This window comes from Mauremys reevesii, linkage group 4 (genome assembly GCF_016161935.1).
Source record: "Mauremys reevesii isolate NIE-2019 linkage group 4, ASM1616193v1, whole genome shotgun sequence".
Classification (NCBI taxonomy): Eukaryota; Metazoa; Chordata; order Testudines; family Geoemydidae; genus Mauremys; species Mauremys reevesii.
In genome coordinates, this window is record NC_052626.1 from 136,733,456 (window position 1) to 136,758,460 (window position 25,005).

The window sequence follows — 25,005 nt, forward strand, 5'->3', positions numbered from 1 at the left end:
TCCCATTCAGTTTCACTGCAGGCAACAGGCATGAGCCTTCAGAACCTCTGAATGAAGCATGGAGAATCCAGCAGAAACTGAAGAAGCCTGGTCTCTGTCTCCTGCTGCTGCGCGTGAGTGTTTTTGTTTTCGTGTTGACAACGTGACATGGACGGATCCCCTCTATGCCTCAGATAGACCAGCTGCAGATGAGGGTTTGTTTGTTGGGTTCCTGATATGCTCTTTTTCCTGTTTATAATCATGGCCACTGACAAAAAGGTTCTATTGAGAATGAGGTCAGCAGTTCAGTGTAGAATCCCGTGGATACACTTTCACATGTATTGGAGTGAAGATAAAACAGCATGTTCATGACTGTAGAATTCACTCCCATGATCTATCCTATTTAGAAAATACCAGAGGCTTAATGCATTTAATCATTGCATTGCCGCCTTCTGGGTTGTACTCATGCTGTGACAAATTTTAGGCTTAGGCATCACTGGGGCTTACAAACAATGCTGTTACACATAGGAAACAATGTACCGGTATATCCTGGCCCGTGTGCACCTGAGGACAATGATGGGATGAGTCAACATGTTTATTATTCACCACCTCAGTGATCAGGGATTATTGAGCTCTGGTCAGACAATGAAAACACACAGAAATTATTCTGTGTTCTGAGTAGCGACTGCTGAGAGACCAGCAATTGTTTGTTTTCCCCCATTGACCCAAAAGTAAATTCATCTCCTCTTTAGAATGTTAGCTTTTACCTGGATCTTAGGTCAGAGTCTGGCACAAAGCACAGCCCTTTCCCCTCTAGATACTCCTGACTGTCAGTAGAGGGACAGGGAGTGAGAGGTGGGATAGATCCTGTGCCCATCACTCACTGGCCAGGTATGAGGGGTGAAGACAGTAAGCTGCATCCTTTCAAAGACTGTGGCATCTTAACCCCAACATTCAACCTCCTCTCCAAGAGCAGGAAGAGCGCGGTGGATGGACGTGTACCTCAGAGCAGCGTTGGTGGCACAGTGCCTTCTCCGGCTACTGCTGGGATGGTGCAACTCATAGACCACCATTTGCTCAGGGTTGTGCCTAAAGGTACAATCTACCCCAAAATGTTTTGGATTCTGCCCCTTGCTGGCTTTATGGAGCTCATACAACAGTTCCTCTCTCTGGCCCTCCTGCTGGGACTAGTGAAAGTGCTGCCAAGAGCCATGTTTCAAGTAGCTCACATGATCCTCTGTTAGGAATACAGCATTGACTGACCTGAATTGTCCTTGCCTGTGGGTTGACATCATTTACATCTTCCTGGCCACTGAGATGCTTCCCCAGCTCTGCTGCTCTCCAAGGCAGTGGGGGAGCTTCCATGAAGAAAGTTAAAGAACTAATTTTTTAAGCTCCTCATTCTTCACTTCTTACCCTAGTGCAGACAACATTCAGATTTCATGAGCTTCTCCCTTCCCAGATGCACAACATCAAGTTCTGCTTTATTATGGAGCCATAATTAGCCCCTGGAGAAGGCATCTACTTAAACCTCCTTAATTAGTACTTAATTTCTCTAAAGCTAATGAAAGGCCCTTTTAGGTTCCTAATTGGCTGCTACCTCCTATTAGCATTCACTTTGAGCATGAATTACCAACTTGGGAAATAAGTTATTTTCACAGGAGTAATGCAGTGATTGGGGACGTGAGCAGCTTATCAACACAGAAGTGGGATGGGAAGGTGTCTTGGACCGCTGGCCAAATACATATCACCCGCGTTGCAGCTGCGGAATGTAAACTAAATCTGCTGCCAGGTGTTGCTCGAGTTGGAAAAGTCTAGGGACAAACCCAAACAGGCTGTGTTCAGGGTGCAGGGCACTATCTGAGTACTGTAAGCTCCATGTGGCAGGTATTTGTATCATGCCAGTGCCATTTTTAATGACATCCTTGGTTAGGCCCATAGGTGGGGACTCCAGATGTAATATCATGAGCCTTTCCCATTTGAGATAAAGGACCAGGACCAGAGGTAGGGGCAGACCCATAAACCTATATATACCAATGCAGTGAGGCACTGAGAGGCCATACTGACCCTCAAGCCTCCGTCTTGTCTTGCCAAGTTTCCCATCTACTAGCCTCAGAGAAGTCAACCATCTCTCGTATGGGTCAACTACCAATTCCCATCCATAGGAAATCTTGAGTGTTTGGGTTTTTTTTTTTTTAAATATATCCTGCAAAAAAATGTTTTTTGTAAGAAACTGAGAGGCATCAACATTTTTACTGCAAAAAGGTTGACCAAACTGGGGGAGGGAAAGTTTTGCTCAGCTCTAATAGTTATCTTTGGACATGCAGCTATCTGAGGAGAGACAGCCTTTGGCTTTCCAGTTATACCAATGAATAAGAGAAGATGCAATGATAATTGACAAGTTTAAAAATATTTTTTTAATTCAAAATTGGCACTAATGTGTATAATACTCACCCCTTCCTGTCCTGTCTCTGTTGACCAGATGAAAGTTAATGGTTCTTTATGGCACTTCTTTTAAAAATACTCAAAAATCCTGAGACCTAACTGACATTTCCTGTGACTGTAGAGAACAACACTACCTGATTGGCTACATAATCTCTATGCCACATGCCTTTAACACCCTACTTTATAAAGCACTTTGAGATGCCTGGAGCTTTAAAGGTACTAGAGGAAAAACAAACTTTCCCATATTCAGTATCCCTAGTGTTTCAGGGCACACTATGGTATGGATTTCTGATGGATGCAAACACATACACTGAAAATTATTTTGGCATATTGCACAAGAGTTTGAACACTTAAATGAATGTTAGAATTTCTCCAGCAAGGATAATTTTGAATAATTCTATATGAAATATTCTCATTGAACAGCTTGGAGACTTTACTCAAGCTTCAGTGAAACTTAAATGCACTGATTCATATTACAAAGGTATCTTGCAAAAACCAGACAAACAACTGTGCAAGCTTTTACTGTTCTTTACAGACAAGTGTCTCTCTTACGTGTAAGGGCATGCTCCAAGAAGATGGGCCTCTCTGTGAAAACAGAGTTGCATCAGAAGAGATTCTGTCTAGATTTATTTAGAGACCTAATTAAGCTCTAGAGTAAATGTACCATTGAACAGCTTAATTAGCAGTATGTTTATTAGGAGCTAATTACATAATCCCTAAGCATTTTTTAAAATTAATGATTGCCACTTAGTCCACAGAATCTAATTGACCAAGGTTAAGGAGAACATGCAAAATCTGCTGCAGAGTCCTTTTGCTAATAGAGTTAATCATTTACTGTTACTTTCATTCTACAAACAGGGACCTGGAAAGAGCTGCTTATCCAACAGAAATTCACAGTTGCATCCCACATAGACACAGAGGTGTCCCCAGAAAGGAAAAATGTCCTCCAATTCATAGCATTTGGAAGCAATGGACAAACCAATTCAGATAAAGTAATTTTCTCCTGGCTTTCACCATTTTGAGTCTGCACACTGAAGAATAAAGTCTTTGTGCCACAGCGTCGTCTCACCTAGGAATCCAAAGGCCACATCAGAAGGTTTAAACACGGATCTCCCATAAGATATCACGGTGAATTAATGCTGAGACACTATGGGTAGCAACAGCTATGATTAAGGATGAAAGTAATGCCTAATTTTCCTATTAATTCTTCCAAAGCATAGTCTGTTTTTATACCTAAAGTGGAACCTAAGAGTCTGGACTAAGTCTCAGGCTAGTTTGAATTATTTTTGTGTAACATCAAAAGCCACCTGTTGAAAGGATTACAGGAAGATTGTTTTTCAGGTGCTGTCTCTTCTAATTCTGACACCACTTCTCCTGCTAGTCCTTTGACTAACATCTATTAGCAGCAGGGGCGGCTCCAGGCCCCAGCATGCCAAGCGCGTGCTTGGGGCGGCAAGCCGTGGGGGTGGGGGGACGCTCTGCCGGTCGCTGCGAGGGCGGCAGGCAGGCTGTCTTTGGCGGCATGTCTGCGGAGGGTCCGCTGGACCTGCGGCTTCGGCGGACCTCCCGCAGGCGTGCCTGCGGGACGTCCGCCAAAGCTGCGGGACCAGCGGACCCTCCACAGGCAAGCTGCCGAAGGCAGCCTGCCTGCCGTGCTTGGGGCGGCAAAATGCCTAGAGCCGCCCCTGCAGTTTAAACAAGACTTCCATGCCCATGATGGCTTGCAGAATCTCCTTTTGTGTTCCTGCTGGAGAACATGGTGTCATTCAGTCTCCTCCCTGTCAGGGCCGGCTCCATGCACCAGTGGAGGAAGCATGTGCCTGGTGCGGCACATGCTAAGGGGCGGCATTCCGTCCATTCTTGGGGCGGCACAGTCCGGGCAGCTTTTTCTTGGGGTGGCAAAAATGGTAGAGCCAGCCCTGCTCCCTTTTCTGGGCTTTGTTCTATGGTTTCACTCAGTACACGAGGGGAAATCTTGAAATGTCCATGCCTCTGATTCTCACCATGCCAGTCTATGCTGGTGCACAGAATTGTGATCTGTATAAGCAAAAGCACAAAGGCATGGAATTAAAAGTAGCTATGTAAAGACTAAGAGACCTATAGCTCTATTGCTATAACTCACAAACACTGCATCTCTATGCCTGGGCTTTTGCCAGTACGCTGAAGATTTACATGTGCCTTTCGATGTTTTCATATTCTAATTTAGACTGTCCAACTGTATCATGATGTTTCAAGAAGAGCAGACTTCTGCATTCCCATTCTGGCCATCCCACAGCCCATGCATGTCTACTAGAACATATGGGATTAATCTCAAGCACATCAACTCCCAGCTGAATTACACACCAGCAGCGAGGGGAAGTATAAAGAGAAATCTGTCTGGTTCCAGCTTCAGTCTCACTGCTGGAACTCATGAGAAAGAAGGGACAAGATTGCAACAAGAAGTCTTGAATCGTTTCCTGCAGACACAGGTATTGTAGAATAATTTTAAATATTGCCTTTTTCATTGAACATGCTGTTTGACTGGTAACTGTTGCCCCGGCTTTGTTTTCAGTGTCTATTTCCCCTTAGTAGTCTATTTTAATTTAAAGGGCATTGACCATTTTGAATAATGTTTTTACATAGGAAATATTTTATTGGCTTATTCTTATAAAAATTAGGGCCTGGTCATGCTTGGGTGGTAAGTACTCTCAGTTCTCACTGACTTTAACACAAGGTGAGGAAATTCAAGCACTTTTTGATTGGGCCTTTAAAAGCAGACCTAAGATAAGGAAAAATGTATATCCACTTTCTTGTGGGAGGGTAATAACGCCTTTCACCAAAGAGAGGCAAACCAGGTCTGTACTTCTTGGAAGTTCAAAAACAGACGTGTATTCATCTTTCCAATAATGGTAAAATAACTGCTTTGTCTCATTATTTCTTTACCAATAATCTGTAAAATGCATTTTGATGGAAAGGAACCTTGTCTGTGTAGATAAAGCAATGCCCTCTTGTAATAATAAAATATTACTTTGTTAATGTTGTGGGAGTCTCCAGATAAGAAGGTCCTAAATATATCTTCTTTATTGAGAAACAAGAATCATTAGAAGTACAGTATTCCTGGACATAAAGAACACCACCCCTGGCATATGGTTTTTATGAGATGCTCAGTATACTCATCAGTGTGCTGCAAGGTACCTGCTTCTAAATGGCCAATGACCCAAACACACAAGGTATGTGTGTATGCAAACTTTTGAAGTATTTTTCAAATGCCATTTTTTCGCAAGTTCTGTGTTTCTACTTTTTTGCAATCTGTTGAATTAACTGAAAATCACTGTTACAAAACCTATTGCCCCTGGGGATCTGAACACCCTCAGCAGCTTATGTGCTCTCTCTGCTGTAGTTGCTCCATCTCCGGAATTAACCTTTTCTAAATTGACGTTGCTGGAGATAGGCACACAGGCAGATGTATTAAAATAGTGCATTTCATGCTGAAACTGGACTAGGAGCATTGGAACAATCTGGGGATTTGTTTGTTTGTTTTTTTCTGATGACAGTTTTTATGTCTCAGTGAAACTGTGAACAGAAAGCAGGCTTTCATTGCGATGATTTTACAGAGAGTGCATTCTTCTCATATCTGCTCTGGAACTTTTTACCTTACTCATCAGACACTGCATCTTAATCCATAAATACAATCAATTTCAGACAGTGTCTTACAAGTTTTCTTATCTTACAGAATCTAATTGATCACCCACTTTTGAAAATGTTTCGTTATGGAGAGAAGCCTTACATGGATGCAAAATCTTTGGCAGCTGTGCAAACAAACTTGCTATCAGCTTGAATGAAAACACTCCTTTGTGCAGAAATTCCAGTCAGTATGGTTCAGCATGGTCTGGAGGAATGAGTGAAGATGTAGGAGTTGGAAGGTTTTCCTGCCTCTATCCCAGACTCACTTTATAGCTATGGACAAGTCATTTCAGCCCTCTGCTTCATTTCCCCATATGTAAAATAAGGACAATAATATTTACCTGCCTCTTTTGGAGGTATTATGTGAATTTAGCTTGTAAAGTGCTGTATTTACTTATCAATAATAAGTAGCATTTATAAACGAATTCAGTGCATAAACACTGTACTGATTGGCACTCTGTAAAGACCTACATATAGATAGCATTAATTAATTTTGCCAGTTGGTATTGTGACCAGTAAAAATTAATTCTAACACCTGTTCACTAAGAAAAAGCCTCAGACCACCAACCCTTTTCATATAGGCTGTTGAACAGCCATCAAAGGAGCATATGGAGTACAAGCTTGTGACTGAGCTTGGTACATTTGCTTTTTCAGGATGGTCCTTGGTGCTCTTTCCCTCACAACTTGGACAAGGCTAGTGATACATGAGCCCATTTATTTGATGAGGATCTTTAAGAAGGTCAAAATATATCCTAGCAATCAGTAAGTAATGACACTTCTGAAGATCAGAATTCGGGTTTGAATCCAGAACCTTCAGTACCACAACACAAGCTTTTAACAGCTGAGCTAAAGGAGTAACTTCACTAACTGGTAGCATTAGTAGGTTGTTTTCTTAGATTGGACCAAATGTTAGAAGGCAATTAAGACACACACTTTGCAAGTGTATTATATGACTTGAAACTCCCTGGTTTTTAATGTACATACCATTTTTAATGCACGTCTTTGCTTTGCAGAATATACAGATCCAGTTACCCTCATCCATTTGCAGGATCAGTTATGGAAGCCTGGTTCATCTTTGACATGGTTGGCTTCATTTTATTGGACATGGTGGGGATCCCAGGGAACCTAGTCATCCTCTGTGCCTTCACCCACATGTTAATATGCCACAGAAAAGTCACGCCCTCTGAAACTATACTGAGCAACCTTGCGCTCTCCAACCTCCTGGTTATCCTGACCCAGGGGATCCCCATCACCCTCAAAACCTTTAGGCTTCAGAACACATACAATGACCTGGTCTGCAAAATTACCCTCCATATTTACTGCATGGGCAGAGCCATGACCATTTGCATCACTTCCCTGCTGGGCTGTTTCCAGTGTATCCTCATTGTCCCATCTCCTTGCAAATGGTTGCGCTTGAGAGAGAACCTGCTGAAAAATCTCTCCTCAGTTATGATTTCCTTTTGGTGCTTCAACCTTTTTGTGTGCAGTACCCACCTGGCTTATTCCTCCTCCCAGGCTGCTGCAAACTCCTTGATCATCAAAAGCTACACAGTGGTGTACAACTTCTGCTGCGTGGTTTTCCCCAGCCACTTTTTGTACTTAGGAAACGAGGCGGTGTCTGTCACTCGGGACTTGTTCTTCCTGGGAATCATGACTCTTTCCAGCTGCTACCTTCTCTCCATGTTTTATCAGCACGGGAAGCAGGCAAAACATCTGTTGGGGCTGCACACAAAGCACATGGAGATCCAGGCAGCCAAAGCCGTGGTGGCCCTGTTAATCATGTACCTTCTCTGTTTTGGGCTGGACAGCCTCTTCCGGGTCTATACTCTCTGTATGTACCCTGTCTCACTGAGCATCATTGATGCCCGGATGTTCCTTGATTCCTGCTACTCGGCCATCAGCCCACTGCTGATTATCCTGACCAACAAGAAGGTACAGACAGGTTTGAAATGTTCAACCAAGAGGAGACAGTTACCAGGTGCAGACAGCATCTCACAGTATATCCAATAAGAAACAAAGGGACCAGGTAGCAACTTTCAGGCTTAAGGCTTATTCAGCTTTGTTTTTAATATTACAATTATTGCTTACACACACACACACACACACACACACCAATTCATACTTCAAGTATCTCAGACCAACAAAACAAAAAAGAACAAAAGTAAATTCTCCATGAGACAGAGTGAAAACACAGGGTACAAAAATCTGTATTTGACTGTACACCCAGGTAATAACAAGAGAGGAAGGATGGCCTTGTGATTAAAGCACGACTCGGGAAACCTGGTTTGAGTCCCACTTTAGCCATAGACTTCCCGTGTGAGTAGAGAAAGAAATTAGTTTCCTCCCATCTAAATAAGTACCAAAGTTTCAGTAAATATCCTTGAAAACAGAAGTACATTTTCTGAAATAGTGAAATTGGAAAGTGATGCATGACAATAACTTTGTTGTAAAATAACTTCCAGACTTATTAGATTGTTCCTTGATGCTTTGTAAATGTGCATTTTATCTTCGTATTACATGTCTAAACCCCGGAGAAGGTGTCACAAGCTTAATAGGCATATTTATATTTAATATATGTCACTTATGTATTTTGATGTCTATCAAACAAAAGATGAAAGCCACATCAGAGCCAAAACCAGTGGTAAACTTTTTGAACATATACAGCATTGCGATATTTAATGTTTACAACACAAATCTCATTTTCAGATAGTAAAAACTAGATTTTTATCCCATGATTCTGTGGCCTTGGTTTCAGAAGTGCTGAATATCTGCAGATCTCATTGAGTACAGATGGATATGTGGATTCTCAACACAATGCAGATCAGTCTTTGGCAGGCTGAATGTCAAAACTGTAACATAACTATGACATATGCCTATTTAAAATGTGTGAAAATTCCCCAGCAACTTTTACAGCATGTTAACCAATAGGCCTGCAGAATGCAAGTGAACTAGTTTGCTTAAAGATGACTGGTTGAGACACCACTAATAATGATGCAATTTCACCACCTAATACTGAGCTGTAATGGATTGGTCCAGTAGCTTATTAACATACTATGTTTCAAAGTTATTTCAAATTTGTGCAAGAAGTTGGTGCTAGTTTAAATGTTATAAAAAATCATTCTGAAAAATAAAATGACAACGCTTTCTGAAAAATGCCACTGTTTTCCATTTGCTTGAATCACCAAGACAGGAATCTTTTCAAGCGGATGTGGTTGTTAACAATGCTGTCCATGCTTGACACTGAAGATCATTGCGCTTGTGGATCAAATCAGACATCACATAAAATTATTTGAATTTCCATCGGGGGAAAGATTCTGTTCTATTAAAATTTAATAAATAACCCCCTTGTCTGTTCTTCTGTTACCAAATACCACTTACATTCAGTACAAAAGATTTAAGCTCCTCTCACCTTCCTGATGATAGACAGACACACACACATCTACACAATTCTTCTGAGTAGCTGTGACTAATTGCTTTGCATCTCAGTGCCACTATGATCATTACTAACCTCCCTCATTAATTTAATAGAGCAGTATTTGAAGGCTGCTAATAGTGTCTCTCTATATTTGTCCTGATCATGCTCATTGATCAAATGAAGGTGCTAATTTAAACTTTGAAAAATGGAGTTTCTTGCCACCTTGCGGTGCAGTAACTCCTACACCATTCCATTCAGGGTTATGGCCAAGAATAAACACCATTCCCCCTACTCTAAGGCATATTCTGTAGGATCATCTGCTCGCATACTATTGTTCTACAGCAAGAACAGAGCCCTATTTGCATGTCCTATATTTTAAAGGTGAAATCTAAAATCCCCTAGGGAAAGGCCATCATAAAATAGCTTGCGTAGAAGTGCCACTTATATGAAAAAAGTTTATTGTACAAATCTTGCATTCCAAAATCTGTCAGAGAAGATTATTTCAGGTAGGTTTTATTTATATGGCTAGAAAATAATTTGTAGGAGTTGGATCAAACTTTAGAAAATAAACAGTGACATTTGAGAAATTTTCTGTCTATGGCATATTCATAAATCTGTAGAAATTGATGGCTGGATCCAGAACTTAAACTGTTCTTAAGCAGCCTCACATACTGGCTGCATTTCACTAGGTCTGGTATCTCACTTACTAATAAGGCAGGCTTTTTAAGCATAGACAGCCAAGCAAGACCAACTGTTAAATCAGAGAGACACAATACATCTTCTGCTCCTTGTCTGCCAAGTGTATAAATATTCAAAGACCTGGAATTGATAAAGTTCATTAGAAAAGATTAATGGTTCACGTGGGAACAATTCCAGAAGGGAACTGAGTTGAATGTGTAGGTCAGGGAGTTATGAAAGATTTAAAAATATAATTTAATGACTATTTTCTTAATATATCATTAAAAATCAGATACTAATAGATTGCATACCTGTTATGGGCCTCTCTGAAGTTGCTTTGGGTTTTAGAAATTGGAAGGATAGCCTGTTATGGTGAAAATTGCCTTCCTTTCCCCCACATGCATCTCACAGGAACAATCCTCATTTGAACTCATCAGTATCTGAGGTATGTAAGATGAACAGCACGTTTTGCAGTGTAGAAGGATTTTCACTGAAGGTTCATCCAACTCAGTTTTTCTGGTGGGTCCTAGCTGAATCCAGTCACAACCCCAGCCGAGAACTGGAGGATAGCAGATTGAGCTGAGAGAGAACTAGTGAGAAGTGTTATGGGCAAAGTAGCATTGATCACAGTGAGTGCCTAGAGTATTGTCCTTGTTTTTCTCATATTGGATGGGGTCAATAGCCTGAAAGAAATCTCTTCCGAACCCCCTTTTCTGGCCTTCAAATTACACCCCAGCCTCACCAAGCTCAACTCCAGAAGCAACCTCTCCACAGACTAGGACCCACCTACTCAAAGAGGTGCCAGACCCTACCAGAACAACAGATGCAAAACCTGCAGCTACATCTCCACTGTTATGATGATCAATTACCGCGCCCCCATACACACACATGCCTTTCAAGATCCAACATGTGGTGTACCTCATCCAGTGCACTAAATGGCCCAGTAATGACAACGCAGGTGAAACCAGACAACCACTATGCTCTCTAATGAACTCACACAGGAAATTAATAAAAGACAAAAGCACCATCTTCACCCATGGGCAAAAGCTTTTCACATAACAATCACTCTGTGGCTGACTTATCAGTCCTCATCCTCAAAGGAAACCTGCACAACAGTTTCAAAAGATGAGCCTGGGAGCTTAAATGTTTAACTTTGTTAAACACTAAAAATCATGGTCTTAATAATGACATTGGATTTATGGCTTATTACAATAATCTGTAACCCATTAACCCTCCCTTTGCTGTCCTATGATTGCAGAGATGTAAACAGGCCACTTCACCTTGAATGGTCTCTTACAACATGACTTACGTAACTACTTATGCTAAACAATCTGTTCCACCTTGTATTTAGCTGTGAGGCTCAGGACTTTTCCCAGACCTGAAGAAGAGCTCAGTGTAAGCTCAAAAGCTTGTCTGTCTCCAATAAAAGATATTACCTTACTCACCTTGTCTCTCTACTAAGACTAAATTGTTCTTTTAGGCATAGCCCTGAGCACTGAATGGAACATGAGCCGTGCTGTTCCAGGGGCAGCCTGGAAGGCAGTGTGACTCCACGTATCAGAGGGGTAGCTGTGTTAGTCTGTATTCACAAAAACAATGAGGAGTCCAGTGGCACCTTAAAGATGAATAGATTTATTTGGGCATAAGCTTGAGCATGAGTAAAAAACCCACTTCTTCAGATGCGTGGAGTGAAAATTACAGATGCAGGCATAAATATCCTGACACATGAAGAGAAGGGCGTTACCTTACGAATGGAGAAACAGTGTTGACAGGACCAGTTCAATCAGGGTGGATGTGGTCTGTCGGGTTACATCATCCCTATGCTGCCTTGGTGGAAAGTTACAGCAGCAGGACAACAAGAATAGAGGAGTTAGATAGTTTTTTTGAAAGTAAAAGGAAACTGCCAGAGCAAGGCAAATGCCAGGTGGCTAACTGGGGATCATATGTTTTGCATGGGAAATGAAACCAGTAAGCAAAGGCATGCATGCATGTGAAAAGTGTGTGTATCAGACAAAAAGCAGCAATAGCAATGTGTGTGTGTGGTGTTGTCTGAATATGGCTAAGCCTATATATAATATGATGTATTGTAAATAATAAATATAAATGCTTTCAATCATGTTGTTTGTTTGTTTGTTTTTATCCGCCCGCCCAGCAACAGTGGTCCACTCCCAATAATCGAGGAGGAGGTGTCAATACCAAGAGAGGGAAAATTGCTTTTGTAATGAGCCAGCCACTCCCAGTCCCTATTCAAGCCCAAATTAATGGTGTTAAATTTGCAAATGAATTGTAGCTCTGCAGTTTCTCTTTGAAGTCTGTTTTTGAAGGTTTTTTGTTGCAGGATGGCTACTTTTAAATCTGTTATAGAATGTCCAGGGAGATTGAAGTGTTTTCCTCCTGCTTTTGTATGTCGCCTTTCCTGATGTCCGATTTGTGTCCATTTATTATTTTACATAGAGACTGTCCAGTTTGGCCAATGTACATGGCAGTGGGGCATTGCTGGCACATGATGACATATATCACATTAGTAGATGTGCAGGTGAATGAGTCCCTGACGGTGTGGCTCATGTGATTGGGTCCTCTGATGGTGTCACTTGAGTAGATATGGGGACAGAGTAGGCAACGGAGTTTGTTATAGGCATTGGTTCCTGGGTTAGTGTTTCTGTGGTGTGGTGTGTAGTAGCTGGTGAGCATTTGCTTCAGGTTGGGGGGCTGTCTAAGCAAGGACTGGCCTGCCTTCCAAGGTCTGTGAAAGTGAGGTATCATTTTCTGGGATAGGTTGTAGATCACTGATGATGTGCTGGAGAGGTTTTAGCTAGGGGCTGTATGTGATGGCCAGTGGCATTCTGTTATTTTTCTTGGTGGGCCGGTCCTGTAGTAGGTCACTTCTGGGTACCCGTCTCACTCTGTCAATCTGTTTCCTCACTTTCCCAGGTGGGTATTGTAGTTTTAAGAAGACTTGATAAAGATCTTGTAGGTGTTTGTCTCTTTGCAAATGCGGTTGTATCTTAGGGCTTGGCTGTAGACAATGGACCGTGTGATGTGTCCTGGATGGAAGCTGGAGGCATGTGGGTAAGTATAGCGGTCAGTAGGTTTCTGGCATAGGGTGGTGTTTATGTGACCATCACTTATTTTCACTGTAGTGTCCAGGAAATGGATCTCTTGTGTGGACTGGTCCAGGCTGAGGTTGATGGTGGGGTGGAAGTTGTTGAAATCCAGGTGGAATTCTTCAAGGGCCTCCTTCCCGTGGGTCCATATGATGAAGATGTCATCAATATAGCGCAAGTAGAGGAGGTGTGCTAGGGGACGAGAGCTGAGGAAGTGTTGTTCTAAGTCAGCCATAAAAATGTTGGCATACTGTGGCCATCCGGGCATCCATAGCAGTGCCGAAGATTTGAAGGTATCAGTTATCCCCAAATCTTAAATGGTTGTGGGTGAGAACAAAGTCACAAAGTTCAGCCACCAGGCGCGCCATGGCCTCCTCAGGGATACTGTTCCTGACAGCTTGTAGTCCCATCCTCATGTGGAATATTGGTGTAAAGAATTTCTACATCCATGGTGGCCAGGATGGTGTTTTCAGGAAGATCACCAATGCATTGTAGTTTCCTCAGGAAGTCAGTGGTGTCTCGAAGATAGCTGGGAGTGCTGGTAGCATAAGGTCTGAGGAGAGAGTCCAAATAGCGAGACAGTCCTGTTGTAAGAGTGCCAATGCCTGAGATGATGGGGTGCCCAGGGTTTCCAGGTTTATGGATCTTGGGTAGCAGATAGAATACCTCTAGTTGGGGCTCTGGGGGTGTGTCTGTGTAGATTTGTTCCTGTGCTGTAGCAGATATAGATATAGCAGACTCCAGAGATACCTCTGGGAGGAACAGTTCCCTCCTTTGCTTCCCCTTGATCCTAGAGAACTAACAATTTTCTAGCAATAGTAATTCATTCATAAACATCACGAGTCTATATTTTACTTTTACATTATCACTCACAATTAGCTTTGGGCTCCTGGGGGGACTCTGCTGTATTTCACACTCTGCAAAGGATTTGCAAATGTGATTGAACCTTGCAGGGATCAGATTTCCCAGAAGATTTCATATGTGTATCCACTGGGCACTGAAGTAGATATCCTGCTGCTTATAATACATCCAAATACAATTCTCAGAGGCACATGGTGTCTTTATCAATATCACCCTCTGATGCATGTCTGACTTTAAAGGGAAAACTCTGCTGCAACACGAGATGGGTGTAGATGACTCCATCAGCAGGATGGACCCCAATGAAGTATTACGGTGTCCATACTGCTTAGGGGGCCCTCTGCTGCAATGGGAAGTGTGGTCTTTCACAAGCAGTGTAACATCTAAGGGCTTTTACCACCCGTAACAAATACATGATCTCAAAGCACTTTTCACAACTGTCATGGCGATATCCAATGTGCCTTAGCTGACGTCTACCTCTGGATGTTACATTCTGCCTCTCAATTCCTCCTGCAGTTTTCCATATATGGATTCCTCTCTTCTTTTAAGATCTTTTGCATTGTTGTTATTGCTGATAGATGCATTTGGGGGGGCTTGAATTTGAACAGGAACTCAACCTGACCTTAACATTTTGCATTTGCAGCTCTTTACTTCAATTTCCCTATGTGTAAAATGGGTACAGTAATACCTACCGCCCTGCCTCTTAGTTCTGCGGGAAGGATTAACTGCTTAACAGCACCTTGAAAATTACAGGAACAGATATTAAGCTTGAGAAAATCAGTGTGGATACACACCAGCTGAGGATCTGATCACATAATGTAGTCTATAGATGCTTCTATGTATATAAATGAAGCTTTTTAGTCCCTCTAAAGCAGGAGTAGGCAACCTATGGCATGTGTGCCGAAGGCGGCATGCAAGCTGATTTTCAGTGGCACTCACACTGCCCGGGTCCCAGTCACTGGTCCGGGGAGCTCTGCATTTTAATGTAGTTTTAAATGAAGCTTCTTAAACATTTTAAAAACCTTATTTACTTTACATACAACAATAGTTTAGTTATGCATTATAAACTTATAGAAAGAGACCGTCTAAAAATGTTAAAATGTACTACTGGCACGCGAAACCTTAAATTAGGGTGAATAAATGAAGACTCGGCACACCACTCCTGAAAGGTTGCCGACACCTGCTCTAAAGCATGGCTAGTTACTGGACACATTCCTAGTTATTATAAACTATTTCATTGATCTCTGAGAAGAAGGAGATACGTATATTTGCTATGTAAGTTTCATTATTAGAAAAAGCCGACCACTAAGGAAAATAAAAAACACTTACAAAATTTTATTCTGCAAGGAGCACATAATTAAATTAAATTTAGCTCAGCGGAATTGATCCAAACATTTAAATCCCTCTGCCAACTCCTTAGAAATCCCATATGTGCTGCTTTTAAAGGTCCATATTTAAAAAAAAGAAAATGTTTTGCCTCAATCAAAATGATCCTTTCATTGGCTGTACTGCACTGCTCTCTGCTGGCACCATGCTGGGAGTTTCTGTAACATTACAGCTAAATAACGATAATGACCTGCAGCCCACACTTGTACCTTGATCCCACCAACTCTCACCAGCCCGGCAGGGTGTGCTGGTTGGTAGTCAGATGTGTAGATACAGCAGAGTACTGCAGGAAGGGTTATTACTTGTTTCAGAGTCAGGCTCCCAAAAGTGCTGAGCTTTTTAAAAAGAATACATTTGTGGGGGGGTTTTATTTCCCTTCCGTTTTTTTAAGCATTTGGGTGGCCACATATTCAAACTTTTCGCTGCTAGCAGAAGGGCAAGAAACGTCCTCTGTTTCTATGACAGTGGAGATTCGAACTCAGCGCGACTCCAGATATTGTATCACTTGGGAAAAAATCAGGGTTGGCAACAATGTTGGTGATTCTTCTGTCTGGGTTAGCACTAAAGCAACCTCCCAGTCTGCTGTTAAGGGCACTGTCTGTCCACACTCTTTATCTGATTCAAGGTGCCTTCGTCTTAACAGGTAGAGGCCATTCTCTTGTTGTTGGGGGTGCTGTTTATCAGCTGCTTCAGCAGCAGCAGCGTCAGGGCAAATCCCAAAGCGATGTAGCCTCCTTGCAGATGGAGCATGTCCCAGGAGACTGATATCTAGCTAGGTCCTTAAGACAGTCTCGCTGGATGTTCACTCTATGTCTGTCACTGGCAATTTTACCACAGCACCATCTGATCACTGATTGTATAGCGCAGGGGTAGGCAACCTATGGCACGCGTGCCAAAGGCGGCACGCAAACTGATTTTCATTGGCACTCACACTGCCCAGGTCCTGGCCTGGGGGGCTCTGCATTTTAATTTAATTTTAAATGAAGCTTCTTAAACATTTTAAAAACCTTATTAACTTTACATACAACAATAGTTTAGTTATATATTATAGACTTGTAGAAAGAGACCTTCTAAAAACATTAAAATGTATTACTGGCACGCGAAACCTTAAATTAGAGTGAATAAATAAAGACTCGGCACACCACTTCCGAAAGGTTGCCGACCCCTGGTATAGTGGCATTCTTTGCTACATATACTTTAATATAATTTTGTTGGTCTTCCTCCTAACAGTAAACATTTCTCAGCTGAAATGTAAAACTCTGGTCCCGGTTTCTCGTGGCTTCTAAATATCCCATGGCACATCCAAGATTCCAAAATGCCTACCTACAGTTTTCCTGCTTTAAAATACCCTCCAGGTCAACAGTCCCTCAGAAACTCCTCTGACCTGCTGTCTTGTACCCTGGCTGCTATTTCTATTGGGCTCTGAATACTGAAATGACTTAGGATTTTTCGACATTAGAGATTTTTGCAACCGTATCACTACATGGATGTGCAATGTGTAATACCAGTGTAATGTGCTGCACTGAAGTGACTTACCCATTTTGAAGTCAAGGTAAGTCACATGAGTGTGGCAGCTTGCAGCCATGTAACTGTGTAATGCAGATAAACCCTTAGAGACAAACCTCTGCACATACCCCTCCAGGTCACGTTTGCTGGCAAGGGTCAGCATGTGGAGGGATTGGACTCGGTGCTGTGAATAAACAAAGGCCTGTAGTCTTCAAGGGTATCAAACCAGTAACTTTCACCAGCCATTTTAATTAAGGAAAGCACCCACACAGAGAGACAGACACAACCGAACACAGGGATTGTTTAGGGTAAGCTGCCATCATGCTGGGAGTACAGGAAAAAAAATTGCTCTGGGGAGCGGGGCCTATAGGGCCAGGAAAGTAATTTATACCAGTGCCCAATTTCAAGATGATGATTGAGATGACAATATTTTCCCCTAATATGCAAGATTCCGAGAGTCCTGTTATTAGCGTCAGGGACCTGTGATTGGAACAGGAATCCTCAGCTGCCTATCACTGTACACTGTCTTCTTTCCAAATCACATCTTCATCCTGCATGTCATGCTGGGCTTCATTGCTCTTTACATACTGTGCCTGTAATGCCTCCATGTTTCCTGCTGCTTGCTTGAGATCCCGTGTACATACTGTCTGCCTAAGCCTAAAGCATTGCCCTTAAAGATGGGACCCAGCTACAGCATTCAGACCCAGCCCTGAATTTCTCCAGATTTCAGAGTGTTGTATAGATCCTGGCGTGTGGTAAGAAATGTTTTTTCCTATCACGCATAGAGCCACACAAGTTGTGTACAGTGGAGCAGAGGGTTGTGTGTTTCCTTCAGTATTTCTACTTACAACCCACAAGTGTAAAAAATACAGAGGGGCTGAAGTTAGAGAAAATTAGATGTTTATCTAGATTCTTGTGAACCTCAAAGTTTTGGGGGTTGATCCTAGTCTCTATAGGTTCTTCTCCTCAGTGTGGTATCTGCGTATCTTCCAGTCGTGCAGTGAACAACGTGACTAACACCTGTCAGTGCGGTGCATTCTTTCAGCCTCTCCCAGGGCGGGGAGGACTGTGTGAGCAGTGTAGGGTTTGATTTTTTTTTTTAATGTCCACATTACTCTGTGTTTATATAAGAGAACACAGGCCAAAGACATGTACCTGGCACTAGGAGCAGGGGATGAAGAGGTTGGCATGGTCCTTAGTTCCTATGGGAATTTGTTCTTCATTCAAGTTCTGGCAAAGACTCACCAGTGTGGGTTAGGAGGATAGGGGTTCTAGTTGTTTTCCATATGGCTTTGACTGTTCCTAGTAGAAATCCTTTTGATAAACAGAGCAGTTGCTTTATCAGTGGTGATATTTCTTGCTAACTGATGCTGGCATCCAATTAGATATTTTGCTAATTCAAATTCATATTGGCTTCCAGGAGAAACTGACAACAACAACAAAATAAGAATTCCACTGAGGTTCCTCACTAGCAAATGACTGCATTCATCATACATATTGATAATAACCAAAGCTGTGAGGGGCTTTGGCCTAATTATCAGACTAATTAAAAACAATTCTGTATTCTGATGATTAGAAAATCAGTCAGCTGTAAGAAAACACAATTTTGGAGTGGTGTCTCTTTTGTTGCAAAATTACAACACTTTAAATATGGTTGATGGATGATTCTCAGAGCAATCTATAAAACCTTGTTTCCTGCAGTCTCATTACTGGAGTGCCCTGTTGATGAGGATTCAGTGTTCCAACTTGGGAATTCAATATGACACACAAATTCTGCTTTGGGGCACTTAAATTAACACTTCATCACTTGAAATGAGTAATAGTGCAGCTTTTCTGGTAGGGTCTCGACCTGATATGCAAAAGTTTAGGCGTGCAAATGCACCCAGAAAACCGTGCTCACAATTGTGTGTCTCATTTGCAGCACAAATATCATCATTTGGGCTTGCAGCTGTGGGCAGAGTGCATGTAAAATTACCACCTGTGTCGTTGTGATTCCACGTGTGCACCCAACTTCTGAGCCCACTATAAATTAGCATGTATAAAAACTGAGCTTGTGAGGAATTTCTTGTGTTCTCCCCTGAGATGTTTGCCCTTTGTGGTTTCCATGATGCCAAGAAATAATAGTGCAGTAGAAATAAATGATACTTCATCAGGGTCAATGAACTGGTGCTAGTAAAGCACTCTGAGGTCCACTAACACAGGGACTGTGGAAGTACAAAGCATTATAATTACTGGGTCAATTCCTAAGAGACGCCAACCTCCTGAACGTCTCACTGGCTTCAATGGTAGATGCGGGTGCTTAGCAACTGCTGAGGTGTTGGCCTGAATCACTTATTTTCCTGAACCCTGGAAACTGAGTTTAGCTTGTGTTAAAGCAACTAAGAGGTAATGGTCCTTCCATTGTGCTCTGGAGAAGTCTAGTTTCATTTCAATTCTTTTCTTTTGCACCCTGAGACAAAAAATCTTGCTGCCCTATTGCCCGTCTCCCTGGCAACATTTAGAAGGTGTTTCTCTGTTTTCTTTCCTCCTCTCAAGATCCACAGAAATGTTTCCTGGCAGATCCTCAGCTGGTGTAAATCAGCACAGTTCTGTTGTCTTTGCGGGGGCTGCCCCCTGTTCTTAGCTGAAGTATAGGGAACTCCTCAGCTGGTGTTAATTGACATAGTCCAATAAGTGCTGGATATTAGGAGCAGCTTCTGACTGCAGGGTATTGGAGTTGACCCTTCTCAGGATCGGGATCTGAGAGCATAACCAGACTGCTTCTCTTCCCAATCTCCCCTGTATGTTCTTACCCATCCATAATGGTTTATTGTTCTTCCTGATGTTCATTGAGGAATATGCTGATGGATACAACCCTTCTCCAATCAGAGTGCTCTAATTTCATACATGGTGGTGAACAGTGAAGTGGCAAAGTTTGCAGATGATACAAAATCACTCAAGACAGATTAGTCCAAAGCTGTCTGGGAAGAGTTACAAAGGGATCTCACAGAACTGGGTGACTGGGCAACAAAATGCCAGATGAAATTCAATGTTGACAAGTGTAAAGTGATGCACGCTAGAAAACATAATCCCAACTGTACAGACGAAATTATGAAGTCTAAATTAGCTGTTACCACTCAAGAAAGAGACCTTGGAGTCATTATGAAAAGTTCTCTGAAAACATCTGCCCAATGTCGGTGGCAGTCAAAAAAGCGAATAGAATGTGAGATACTATTAGGAAAGGAAGAGATAATTAGAAAATATCATAATGCCTCTATATAAATCCATGGTACAATCACACTTTGAATACTGCGTGCAGTTCTGATCACCACATTTCAAAATAGATATATTAGAATTGGGAAAAGTACAGAGAAAGGCAACAAAAATTACTAGGGGTCTGGAACAGCTTCCATACGATGAGAGGTTAAAAAGATTGTGACTGTTCATCTAAGAAAAGAGATGAGCAAGGCGGGATATGATAGAGGTCTATAAAATCATGAATAGTGTGCAGAAAGTGAATAAGGAAGTGTTATTTACTCCTTCACATAACACAAGAACTAAGGGGTCATCCAATGAAATGAATAGGCAGCAGGTTTAAAACAAACACAAGGAAGGACTTCTTCACATAACGCACAGTCGACCTGTGGAACTCATTGCCAGGGGATGTTGCGAAGGCTGAAAGCATAACAGGGTTCAAAAAAGAATTAGACAAGTTCATGTAAGATAGGTCCATCAATGGCTATTAGCCAAGATGGTCAGGGATGCAATTCCATACTCTGGGTATTCCTAAACTTCAGACTGCCAGAAACTGGGACTAGATGACAGGAAATGGATCACCTGATAAATTGCCCTGTTTTGTTCATCCCTTCTGAAGCATCTGGCATTGGCCATTGTCAGAAGACAGGATACTGGAGTAGATGGATCACTGGTCTGACCCAGTATGGCCACTCATGTTCTAAATTATGCCTCTGCAGAAGCACTGGCTTTTCTTTTAACAACTGTTAGTTTTATTCAAATCCATTTACCACTCAGTGAGCAGCCCTGAACTGAACAGCCTATTTTCCCAGAATTCTAAGGTGCAGGGTTAAGAGGCACAATCTTGATACATTTATTTCACAATAAAGCACATGGGGAAACTTTTATTCCTGTTGCCTCCACTGGATTATTGATGTTGTTCTCAATACTTCTCTGAAGGCCAAACGCTGAATACAGCTGGTGTGGGGAAACTAGAGGGCTCTTGTCTACCAAGTCTAAATAGAGCCATTCTGCTTGTTTCTTTGCTTGATCAACTTTCTTTGATGGCTGTTTCTAACACTCCCTCAGTATATTCATAGTCCTTCTAAAGCTGCTATCGTGGTCTGTGCATCATTTCCCATTCTGAATACAGTAAATACCACACAAAAGCCAAAGATCGCAGTGCAGGAAGTTTTGATTATTTTTTTTCACGTTGCTTACTTTTAAACCATGTTCATAAGGCAATCAAGTTATTCTGATCAGTAAACTTTTTTAAAAAATTAACTCACATTTCATTGTCATGAAATTTACCAAATGCTGGCTGCCTTAATGCCCAGGCACAAGGCGCTCCAGCCATCAGTCTGTGCCAGGGTAGAATCAATACCAATTCCCAAGCAAGCAAGGGGAGTGGTTATAGATTCAGTCAAGAGGAGGAACTCTTATCACCCCAGTGAAAAAAGAGGGGAAGCTGCTCCTCCAAGCCAGGGAGAGGAGGGGAGCTGAAACCCAAGCTGGGGAGGTATGTTTCCTGTGGTGTATGGTAGCTTGCTTTGAATTACGGTTATAAAGAATTGCTCCTAATAAAAGACCTTGCTGCTTTGTCCAGTTTCTTCTGAGCTGCCCCAGCAGCTTCCTTAAGGCATTTTGTATGGTGCTCATCACTGTGATATCTGAGTGTCTTATTCAAGTTTAGCTATGGTTAAGCATTCCCTTTTGCCCAGGATGCCCCCTACTTAATCAGGGTCTTGGCTTACAAGAATGGGGCATTTTGTTGGCTGATGTGGGACTGGGGCTAAAGCACTGAGCAGTGTCATGCAGAATGTATTTTTGTATCCATCTGTGCAGGAAAAATGCAGTACAATTAAAGTGAGGTGCCCAGATTAACTGACTGCAATGTTTCCAGGGCAGAGACATTAAACTGAACCATGAACACTTGCCCCTATGCTCCTCTTTCGTGCAAATCTGATGTACACTGCAAGCTTATTATTAATTGTTTATATGCTACTAGCTCTTGGAGGCCCTAGCCAAGACTGGTATCCCATTGTACAAGGCACTGTACAGTCACCTAATAAGAGACAGTCTCTGCCTCAAAGAACTTATGATCTAAACAAACAAGAAAAAGAAAGCAGCAAAGAATCCTGTGGCACCTTATAGACTAACAGACGTTTTGCAGCATGAGCTTTCGTGGGTGAATACCCACTTCTTCGGATGCAAGCAGAAAAAGAAAGTATTTTACAGGTGGGAAACTGAGGCCCAGACATAAGTGATTTGCCCAAGGGCACAAAGGAAGTCTGTAGCAAAGATGGGAACTTAATCCACATTTCTTGAATCCCAATCCAGTGTCTTAACTAGAAAACTGTAATTCCTTTGCTGCTATCAAACTTCTAGGTAAGCTCTGCTTTGTTATTTTTCTTTACGGAAATGAATTTTAAACTACTAAATGCATGAACAGATTTATAATGAGACCAGACTGGGAATTATGGTGAAGAGCTGAGAAGTGAATGCAACAGAGATAAATGACCATTAATAATGATGAAAAAATACAATTGATTTTTTTCCTTAATACTAAGACGAAGGATAGGAACAGAATATGAAAATTGGCAGTTCTTTGTTTCAGTGGGAGTTTTGCATGAGCAAAAATGTTCAGAGTGTACATTTGGGCCAGATGTTCGCGGAATAAATGAATCTAGGCCAATTTAAACCAACCGAGAGGTCTGGTGCTTGCTTGGGTTTTAACTGAAGATGTATCTGATCGGAACATGGCCAATATCTGCCACTAGAGGGCAGCATATACTTACACATTTAGAGGGCTAATGTAGACAGCCTCTTTGTGCCCTGGCAGGCTGGAGATTTCTGTTATGAAATCCACCTTTCTTTATTATCACTGTGAGGCAAAGTTATAGACTGAAGTGCCATTTGTTTTAGAGTGGAATGCAAATTTCTGAGACAGAGTCCTGCCCAATGAGAATCCTCTGGCATTTATATAGTCCAGAGCTATGAGCTAGGAAGGACGTTTTCTTATAAATACAGCATATTTTTTTAACATTAACATTTCTGCTGATGAAATATTTGCTCTGTGGTGTGAGGAAAAAATGTTGAAATGTGCTTCCAGAGGAATAGAATTCATGGTCTCATTGAAGAATTGGCGCTCAGTAGCCTGTGTATGACACAATGAACGGAACTGACCTCTTCTGACGCTGGAAGAAGTGTGGGTTAGTCTTCACATGAATTGGGAATGGGAGCCAGGGGACGTGGCTTCTATTTCCAGCTCTGCCCACTGACCTGCCACATCACCCTGGGCAAATCTGTCTGGGCCTCTGTTACTCCTCCCAGACTGAGTGGCTGAGCAAATGGTGGTGTAAATGGAGGCAGGATAGTATAACTTACACACACACTGAATGCTAGTGCGTGTGTGTTTGTGCATGTGCAAAACAAGTGTGACACTCATGTTGTGGGGGCAGGAAAAGCAACAGACAGGCGAGTGCATGATCAAGTAAGTGAAAGATTGTTAAACTCTTTAGGGCAGGGTCTGTAACTTAATATGTGTTTGTGCCGCACACAGCACAATGGAGCCTTGATTCTGTGTAGAGCATACAGATGCTACTGGAATACCAATAGTCATTGCAGGTGAAATGCAGAATACTAAACTGAGGTCTCCCTGTTCACCTTTGACCTAAACAATTAATAGTAAAGCAAGGGAAATAATGTGATTATCCTGTATTGACTAAGTGTTGCTTTATTCCTGATATCAGATCAAATTCTGCACTGATTCATACCCTGTTTGTTCATGCAAGCCCATTATCTTATATGAGGGTATAACTCCGCTGGCATTTCAGCCAATACTATTTTTATAGCCATCTCAAAAAATTCTAAACTATCTTTAAACACTCAAACAGCAGCTATTATTTCCTAATTTTTATTGTATGGAAGTTAAACACACAGTACTGTTGAAAACTAGACAAAAAACATTGGCTGGTTTAAAGGAGCCCAGAGTCCCTGACAATAATAATACCTAGCTCCTCTGATAGCACTTACGGCCAGAGACCTCAGTGCACTATAAAGGAGGTAAGCATCACTATCCCAGTTTTACAGATGGGGAAACTGAGGCGCAGAGAGGCTTGTCCAAATTCACCCAGCAGATCAGTGGCAGAGCCAGCAACAGAACAGAGGTCCCCTGATTCCCAGTGCAGTGCTCTGTCTACTAGGTCTCGCTGCCTCTCTCTGAACACTTCCAATGTAATGCAAAAGAAAGTCTGGCAATTTTGTTATACCGAGAAGTCGAGTATTTGAGAAAATCAAATTACTTTGCATTTGATGCAAAAATGTTTTGATATGAAGGGCTTTCCTTGAGAAAGGGTATTGTTGCTGTTATCAAAACCAATCCCTAGCTCACAGGTGGGGGTGAAACTTGGTAAAGCCTCGTCTGTAAAGTGCTTTGGGATCCTCAGATGAAAGGTGCCAGGTATTACTGTTATTGCCAGGGGGGGCGGGGGAGGGAGAGAGAGAGAGGTGCACACCCACAGACAAGCATATCCCGATAGTCAATTTACTCCCCTTTAAGTGCTGCCTGGTTACCATCTCATGAAAGACATCTCCTGCATTCCTCCCCTTTAATCTGAGTTTATTGCTAGTACCAGACCAGTCTCTAATCCCCGCAGACCTGTAGGAGTGGAACAGGAGTCAGAACAGGAGCTGCTTCCTCTGTGATCATTTGGGTAAGCAAAACATATTTTCTTAATAACCATTTGCCTTCCTTGC

General features: G+C 42.1%; 2 protein-coding genes and 1 long non-coding RNA gene across 5 annotated transcripts in view; all 3 read left to right on the plus strand.

The window, feature by feature from the left end:
• Positions 1-9: 9 nt before the first annotated feature.
• Positions 10-4,742, plus strand: LOC120404960. Its single transcript, XR_005598284.1, has 3 exons — positions 10-113; positions 3,283-3,552; positions 4,631-4,742. It is a non-coding gene; the product is annotated as an uncharacterized LOC120404960 (long non-coding RNA).
• Positions 4,743-6,450: 1,708 nt separating this feature from the next.
• LOC120404961 (olfactory receptor class A-like protein 1) lies at positions 6,451-8,637 on the plus strand. The gene has a single exon (XM_039538075.1). The coding sequence runs from the start codon at positions 7,144-7,146 to the stop codon at positions 8,095-8,097; it is 954 nt and encodes a 317-aa protein (XP_039394009.1). The 5' UTR covers positions 6,451-7,143; the 3' UTR covers positions 8,098-8,637.
• Positions 8,638-24,855: 16,218 nt separating this feature from the next.
• The window catches only part of CAMK1G (calcium/calmodulin dependent protein kinase IG), a 30,313-nt gene continuing 30,163 nt past the window's right edge, over positions 24,856-25,005 (plus strand). For all 3 annotated transcript variants that reach the window (XM_039537635.1, XM_039537637.1, XM_039537638.1), the window contains exon 1: positions 24,856-24,962. The gene's annotated coding sequence lies outside the window, so the exon portion shown is untranslated. The remainder of the gene's footprint in view (positions 24,963-25,005) is intronic.

Bases quoted from the DNA above. Each gene is read 5' to 3' on its own strand.
- LOC120404961 (XM_039538075.1), top strand. From the start codon at position 7,144: ATGGAAGCCTGGTTCATCTTTGACATGGTTGGCTTCATTTTATTGGAC.